Source organism: Selaginella moellendorffii, unplaced genomic scaffold, assembly GCF_000143415.4.
Source record: "Selaginella moellendorffii unplaced genomic scaffold, v1.0 SELMOscaffold_24, whole genome shotgun sequence".
Taxonomy (NCBI): Eukaryota; Viridiplantae; Streptophyta; class Lycopodiopsida; order Selaginellales; family Selaginellaceae; genus Selaginella; species Selaginella moellendorffii.
Genome location: NW_003314285.1, coordinates 343285 through 351978, shown reverse-complemented (window position 1 = coordinate 351978; position 8694 = coordinate 343285). Strand labels below are relative to the sequence as shown.

Here is an 8694-nt window from a genome sequence, read left to right as displayed (position 1 = left end):
GATCGAGGGATTGAGCACGAAGGAGATCGAGCGATTGAGCACGAAGGAGATCGAGCGATTGAGCGCGTGAGCGGGAGAGATTGAGCGCGTGAGCGGGAGAGTTTGAGCGTGCGAGCCGGAGAGATTGAGCGCATGAATGGGAGAGATTGAGCATGTGAGCGGGAGAGATTGAGCGCATAAGAAATCCAGCACGATCAAAAAATCAGGAAGGAAAGATGCCACCAAGGGTGAGTTTCAATTTGATTGCTTTCACTTCCATTTTTTTCTTCTTGTTTTTTCTTGATTGCTTCTTTAGGGCCGGCCACCTCGGGCAGCTTTGCTGGCCAAGGGGCCGAGGTTATTTGAATAACCTCGGCCCCCTGGGCAACCAAAGTTCCCGAGGTGGAGTCTAGGCCCACTTGATTTTTTTTTCTCTTTGACTGTTTGAATTTCTCATTATCTTTATTTAGTTTGACTAACAAAATTTTTTCTCTTGCAGAAAAGGAAAATTGTAACAGATAAAAAGGTTGTTGGAGCCAAGAAAACATAAGAAGTCACTAACAACGACATCACGATCGACATGTCTATTGGCACAACAAAGACACATTTAGTTAGAGATTCACCACCTCCACCACCATCACCTCTGCCATCACCACCTCCACCACCTCTATCACCACCTCCACCACTGCCATTGCCACCGCCACCACCACCACTGCCACTATTGCCTCTGCAGCACAGCAGTGGCGGCAACAGCAGCCACCACCACCACCACCAACGCAAATCCTTGAAGTTGGGCAATCTAGTGGTGTTCACAATAGAGAACCTGAGGAATAGCCTAGAGCTGAAAGAGTTGCAGACCTTCCTGACAACGTGGTGGACAAGCGCTTCCAAGAGACTGTTATGCGGATAAGGGAAAAAACAGTTCACCAAACACTTGAGGCGCTCAAGTGGTTAGGCCCTTGTGACTTGATCAGAGAAATCCCCCTTTGCCATTTGCAGCAAACGAACCTTGTCCTCATAGCATTTAAGTATGTCAATCCGGATATATACAGCTTGTTCAAATAGAATGGCCTTGCAACAAATATCGGTATGTTTCTAGGCTCTTTTTGCAAGCCAGGAACAACGAAGATCATTACCATCACACCCAAGATTGTGAATAGCTGGGATCCTATTTGGAGGAGGAAGTCCATAGAATTTGATGACATGCTTATCAGACATCCTGAGACTCAACAGCTTGCGAGGATAATGTTCCAAATTATTGACGGTAACCACCGATATGGAGCTTGGATGAAGTGTATCGACGATCATTTTCGCAATGATCCTGTCTACCATATCAATGTTCCAGTCGGCCATGTCTACGCGAGGGGACCTTTGGATGTCAATAGACTTATCTTGGCCTACCAAAAGATCAATGCGTAAGTTTTATAATTTTACCTCTAACTCCACTTTAACTTGTTTTGTTGTGTTTAAATATAGGCTTGGGCAGTTTGCAGTTCAAAAAAAAAACCTTGTCCATGACATTGAGCAACTTCGATTTTTGGCAGACTTGAGTGAGGATGACATCTGCCAACATTATGGTGATGATCTCGCAACACTTGTTCAGCACTCACACACTTGAAATGACGGTACAATTTTGTTTAACAACCCAATCAATTTTATGCTCGTTGTGTGGTGTAAAGTATGTCTTTCCCTTTTATTTTATAAAAGCCTCTTTTAATTCTTTTGGTTTTTAGCCTTTGGTGAAAGTCAAGCAAGATGCTTACGAACTTGCATATTCAGAGGAGAGTCAAGAAGAGCTCTAAGCTAAGTTTGTACAAATTGAGCATAAAATTCAACATGCAAAGTCCTCAAAGTTGAAGAAACTAGTATGCATTGCAGACAATCGCAAGCTGAAGGAGTGGCTAGAGACTATAGTTGAAATTTCTTCTCATGAGTGTAAATTTCTTATCACACTTTCATTTTTCTTAATTATGCATATGTTACTTTTGCAGTGAACAAAACTCCAGATGACATGATTTACAATATCGCAAAATTGAAGCTTCCATATAAGCAATAGATAAATACTCTAGAGTTCCTCAATGTCTGCTTGATGAACAGAGAGAAAGGACTGCCAGAACTATTTGAGAAGATGATGAGAAGGGCTGTCTACATCACACAAATTATAAGTGAAGGTGAGAAATTCTTGGCACCACACATTGGTGACGATCCAGATGGCACATTCATGTCTTTCGACACTTACATCAACATGCCATTAGAAGGGATCAAAGAGGGGTGGCTGCCAAAGAAGTCTACAAGCACAACAATTTATGATTGCCAACATGGTCAACCTTATTTCATGTGACATGTAGCTTACAGATATAATATAATTTTTAAGACTGTTTTTTACTATATATTGTTTACAGGTATCTTCGATATAGAGGCATACCATTTGAGGCACTAGTTTGCACTCAACTTGTTGCAAAAGGTGTAAGGGATAGAAGAATGTACCCAACAATGTTTGTGAGAGTTCCAAAGGTACAAAAGATAGAATGCGCTTGGGAGTTAGAGCTCTTAGGGAAGGAGACCTCTACACTAGATCGCGAGGAAGTTATCAATGCTAGCAACGATGGCAATGCAAGTGACGATGGAGATGAGGATGAGGAAGCTCCAGATCAAGTTTGTGTTCCACTATCAGACAGCCAGGAACAAACTCCAATTCAACCATCAAACAACCAAGATCCGGATCAAGTTCTACCAGTAAATAATAATGATCAAATGGTTCACAAAATATTATGGTGACCTTGAGGTAAGCAAAAGTGAATTTTACAAACTAAAGGTGGTAATACATGTTTTTTGCAGCAATGATTGTTGGTAGTAATTTCATTCCAGCTCGATGAGATGCTCGTGAAAAAGAGTTGGAGGAACTCTTATTGACAACATGCCATATGATGGTAGCATACTATTTATTGCTATTTTCATTCATTTAGCTCTTTTATAGGTCCGTTCTATGTCCCCAATAACACAACGAGGCATTGTGGGTATCTTCATTGGCTCTTACAGGAGATTGTTGACATCTTTCACAGAAGACGACATCAACATGGATATACGGCGCCAATTCAACCGTTGGTGTCGAAAGATACAAAGGCCCTTGCTCTCAATTGTGGACTTCATTCTTTTTGACTTTCCAGATGGTCTTTCAGATATCGATGGGAAAGTTGAGGATTGGAACTTTCTCACACCTGACCACTTGTGCGATGCATTCCTATTGTCTGAAGCACTTATGCTCAAAGCCGGCCATGTCGTTTTCATCCTACCGAACGACCCCAACTAGATGTATGAGCTTATGACGTGCGCAGCAGAAGTTCATTTTAAGTCATTCTCTTCCGGGTGCATCATGGATCCTATTGGCATCGATACGAGGGGTGTCTGAGGGAAGCCTGAAAATGTGAGTATGTATTTTATATTTTTATCTAATTTCTATATATTTTTATTTTCTAGGTTATGATGTGGACCTATCATGCCCTCTGTAGAAACACACATGATGGGTTTCGTGATAGCGAACATGCAACACGTGTTTTGCCTGGGTACAACAGTTCCACTAACGTCATACCCAACCTTGTGGATGAGCAGATCCGCAACACGTTTCCAGGGTACCGATTCCGAACTCTATCGGCAATGCAAGTCTTGCTTGAGCTCTATTGCCCACCAGATGGTGTTGTGATTGATTGCACAGTAGGTAGCGGTTCTATGGTGGAAGTAGCATGTGACTCTGGTAGGTTGGTGTTTGCTATTGAAAAATATCATTTCTTCAAACGCCAGCTTAGAGGATTTTGTGAGTTGCCTTCAACCTCAAGGAGGTAAATTATGTTTATTAAAATTTCAATATATGTTCCATTCTATTTTATAGATCACAGTCACCTAGAGTTTCTAGAATTGGAGGCTTTGGAAGTCTCCTTGACTATGCAGAAGCTATGGCTCAACATATGCAAGGTGAATTTTCCCTACAATACCAATATAGGAGAAAGTATAAAAGAAATCATTATGTTGATGATAAGGCAGAAAAAAGTTAATTGCATCCTTATATAAAATGGAAAGCTTGCTATATGTTAGATGTCAGTGTCAGTGTCAGATACCATAATTGCAGATTATCATTCTCACCTGTCACCATCACTTTGTAGCGCTTGTGTGTTGCCATCTCCTCCTTCAACATTTTGTAAACAATTATATGTGATATGATAGCACCTTCTAGAACAAGGTATGTTACCTACAACTAATATCATTTTATTATATTTTTTCTTTTAATAGTGACAATACTATAGTATAGTAAAGTAATTTTAGATCTTACATTCCATTGTAGGGTGGCTTAAAAACCCCATATTTTGCACTAGCCAATGTAATGTTTCTCAAGGGGATGTTGTTCCTCACTATGAAGCGATAATGGGTATGTGTCCATAACTCATTCTTGAATCTATTGTACATTCACACGTGCACATTTTCTAGACCTGCCGTTGGGCAATTCCTATAGTGCTCAAGAAAAGTTTGTAAACCCATAGAGCCATTTGTCTTGTCCAAGAGAAAGTAGTATATTAGACACCAAATGTAATAGAGTTCTGTTCTTTCAAGTAGTCTTGCCATGTCAGGAGCAAAATCTTGCAAAAACATGTGGCATTGCTCTTGAAGCACTGGAAACAATCCCTCTCTAGTAGCAAGATCTGGAATTTCACATATAGGGAGCTCTAGTTCAGCTTCACTAGAGCCCTCAGTAGAAAAAGAATTGTTATATGGAGGTGAAGATGGAATGTTAGTAAAACTTGAGGATGGAGGTGGAGATTGATATGAAATGCTAGGGGGCCAAGTACGAGTAGTAATGACTCTCCTTTGAGCCATTTCAATATAAACTTCTAAGGAGCTCAAGGAGAACAAAAAATCTACAATGACTATAACTTTTTAAAATAGTTTATATACTAAGTTTTAGTCTTGGGAATGAGGTTAATTTATTATGACACTGACAATACTTAGATTCTTTAAATGTTAGTCTTGGAAATGGGGCTTCATAATCATAGCTTTCTTGTAAACATAAGAGCTTCTAGAATTTTAGATTATCGTGTATACACATGCTCTATCATTATGATGAATCCTACTTTGCTACATATATATTCTTTTCTACACATGCCAAATGTCTAGGGAAATAAACTGCAAGGAAATATAGACCATATTATAGTGGCAGAGCACGTTGGCATGTTACTATTCTCTCATGTGAGATTACCTTTTAGTCTTGGAAATGTAGATAAAGTTGATTCTTTGATGTGATATTACTTTTGAGTTTTTCAAAAGATTTTGATTTCTTTTATCATTATTTACAAACAATTCCCGAAAACTTTTAATGAGGATTCATTGCAAAATATACCTTGGTCTTATCATATGAGAGGATTGCGATATAGGCAAGCAACAAAGTTTTTAATATGAATTAATATGTAAATTACAAATGTCATGGAAAGTTTTATGGAGTAGATTTCTTAGTGCTTTCCACCGTGCTGTTCATTTCTTCATTTCTATTGCTTTGGATTGTTGTTTCAAAAGTAATAGGAGCATTTTTATCAATCGTGATAGTGGTCTCCACATTCCCAAATAGGTAATAAGGACTAGGTGTGTAATATAGAGATTGTGGTAATGAAACAAAATTAACATTCTCACATTCCTTTGCACTACAACTCTTACTCACAGATTTTGTATATTCCTTGCTTCCCATCTTCTCAAGAACCCTAAAAAATCTTTTGAATGAAGGAATAGTATATACAGCTGTAAAAATATTCAAAATATTAAGTAGTCAAATCAAATATAACAGCTGTAATAGTTGTCATAATAAAATAATATAGTTTTATAAAAGATAGGTTCTCATGAACTTTGTCTTTTTTAAACAATTCAATCTTATAAAAACTTTTAACTTAGATATTTAAGTATTTTAATATTTTAAATTTTGCTAGAACCTTCATTTGTTCAATTTAGATCTCCTTTGTAATACTTCTTATTGACTATGTTGAATTGAGTTGACTTGTGTTGAATTGAGCTCAACTCAACTTTAGACCATCCCCCGTGGCAGTAAGGAAAGAGTGTCTGTAAGGATTGGCCGACAGGTAACTTTCAATACCCGAAGTCACATTCGCAACAAATAATATGTTAAATTCAAAGAAATTAGTATACTTCTTTTTGACTCAGTCAACCACTATAACACAAAGACTATTAGAAGGAAATATAATGGATATGTTGGGTATGGTTGACCAATTTTACTTTACACTTGACATAATTTTACTTTACACTTGTATGTTTGTTTTTGTTTTGCATTTAGCTTGGGCCTAAGCCCAAAGTCCATACCATGCTAGCTGATAAAGTATTTATATCCTCAAGTTAGACCACCAATATGTTAAAATAACATTAAACTTTTGTTATGCATACTAAGTATAGCATTGAGATGGTGGATGCATTAGGACCGTTCTAATATCTAGATGTTACCCTTGTAACAAACTAATCTAAAATTGATAGTATATGATTTCAAACTATAGTTTTTTATCTTTGATTATTATTTTGACTAATTTTTATTAGTGTTTTTAATACTAATATTATAAAAATCTAATTTTAGACAGACAAAAAGGATTATATATTTTGATTATATATTTACAGTAATAATAATTTACTTTACATTTTTTAAAAATAGTCACATTTATATAATATAATAATAATTACACCACTTAGTATAGCAAAAAAGATGAATTGTTATTAAATACATGTTAAATTTTATTTTAAGTCTGTATTAAGTTCTAAAATATTATTATTCTGTGTTGGGCTAACTATATTTAATATGAAAAATTAATTTTCTCTTATTTATTTTTTATAAGAGTTTGTGATATTTTAAATAATGTAGAAATAAACTATAAGAAAATATCTAAATGAAGTATTATATTTTTCTATCAACTTTAGTCTCAAAAGTACTTCCTCTTTAGGTGAAGATAATAAAGAGTATCTAAGTCTGCATTTGTTTTGCTGGCAAACTCTTTCTCATTTACTAATTGCAGAATGCACTTAGGAGAAGGGGGCTTTCTCCTCGAAAGTTCTAATGTCTTATTCACAAGGTTTTTGTGCTGTGGAGGCATTAGCCAGCAAAGAAAAATTGTAACAGGCATGCTTTGGTGGCGGAAAGGGAGTGAAAACACTCCACCAAGAAAAACTTGTCCAAAGTCACAGGATGCATTTGAGCGGTACTTGACTTTTTTTTGCATCATGACAAGCTTGATCATCTCTTGTGATATTTGGAGGTTGTGAGATATGGTTCTTTCGAGGGTGAAATGTTTGAACTTGTGTGCCATTGCCGACTTTCACCACATGAAATGGATACGACTTATTCCATCACAAAACAAAAAGCTTGTCAAAATACACCGGCTCGAGTTGTGTTTAATATCATTCACCACCGTGGCAACCGTGCTCAATACGGCGAGGCTCTATCTATAAATGCCACCCTTCCAAACGTTTCAAAGGCCAGGCATTTCGAGTGAAGCTAAAGCTCATGGCGAACATGTCCTTTGTGCTTGTGTTGTTGCTGGCTCTGCATGGAAGTGCTCTTGGCCAAACTTTGAGCTCCAGCTTCTACGACTCCTCATGCCCAAATCTCACCACCATCGTGAGAGCTGCAGTGCAGCAGGCCGTCCAGGCAGAGGCTCGAATCGCAGCCTCGTTTGTTCGCCTCCATTTCCACGACTGCTTTGTCAATGTAGAAAGCTTCCATAAGTTTCATTCAAGCATATTGAAAGAACCATGCATTTGTCTTGCAGGGATGCGATGCTTCCATTCTTCTCGACGGCGCAAACCTGGAGCAAAACGCGCGTCCAAACGCTGGCTCCGCCCGTGGCTTCGACATCGTCGACTCCATCAAGAGCTCCGTCGAAAGCTCCTGCCCGGGTGTTGTCTCCTGCGCTGACTTACTGGCGCTCATTGCCCGGGACTCCGTAGTCGCGGTAAACTCTCAAAGTCAACGGTCAAAAGCTTACAATGTCAACGCTTTTCGTTTTGTGGTGTTTTTACAGCTGAACGGGCCTTCGTGGACGGTGGTGTTTGGAAGGAGGGATAGCTTAACAGCAAGCCAATCCGCCGCAAATGCCAACCTTCCTCCTCCAACTTTGAATGCCTCAGCTCTCATCACGAGTTTTCAAAACCAGGGGCTTTCAACCACAGATATGGTGGCTCTCTCCGGGGCTCACACCATTGGGCAGGCCCAGTGCACCACCTTTAAGGCTCGGCTCTACGGGCCCTTCCAAAGAGGTGACCAGATGGATCAAAGTTTTAACACCTCATTGCAAAGCTCGTGCCCTAGCAGCAATGGCGACACCAATCTCTCGCCGCTCGACGTCCAGACGCCCACCAGCTTTGACAATCGGTACTTTAGGAACTTGCAGAACCGGAGAGGGTTGCTCTTCTCGGACCAGACGCTCTTTTCCGGGGACCAGGCCAGCACGAGGAATCTCGTCAACTCATACGCTTCGAGCCAGAGCACTTTCTTCCAGGACTTTGGCAATGCAATGGTAAGGATGGGCAATATCAATGTGTTGACTGGATCCAATGGAGAGATTCGAAGAAACTGTGGAAGAACAAACTAGCTTGAGAAAAAGTCTACTTGATAAACACCTTGGAACCAAGAGATAACTTTTATATGTTGAAAAAATCTAGTTCACTTTGCCACAGTATTTA

General features: G+C 38.9%; 1 protein-coding gene across 2 annotated transcripts; it reads left to right on the top strand.

The window, feature by feature from the left end:
• The first annotated feature begins 7508 nt into the window (after positions 1 to 7508).
• Positions 7509 to 8694, top strand: LOC9657387 (peroxidase P7). Of its 2 annotated transcripts, XM_024679250.1 has the most exons (4): positions 7520 to 7720; positions 7782 to 7964; positions 8034 to 8268; positions 8324 to 8694. In XM_024679250.1, the coding sequence occupies exons 1-4, from the start codon at positions 7526 to 7528 to the stop codon at positions 8530 to 8532; spliced, it is 822 nt and encodes a 273-aa protein (XP_024535018.1). In that variant the 5' UTR covers positions 7520 to 7525; the 3' UTR covers positions 8533 to 8694. The 2 variants fall into 2 exon arrangements, with proteins under 2 accessions (XP_002974381.2, XP_024535018.1); XM_002974335.2 differs by having other exon boundaries at positions 7509 to 7720; positions 8034 to 8694.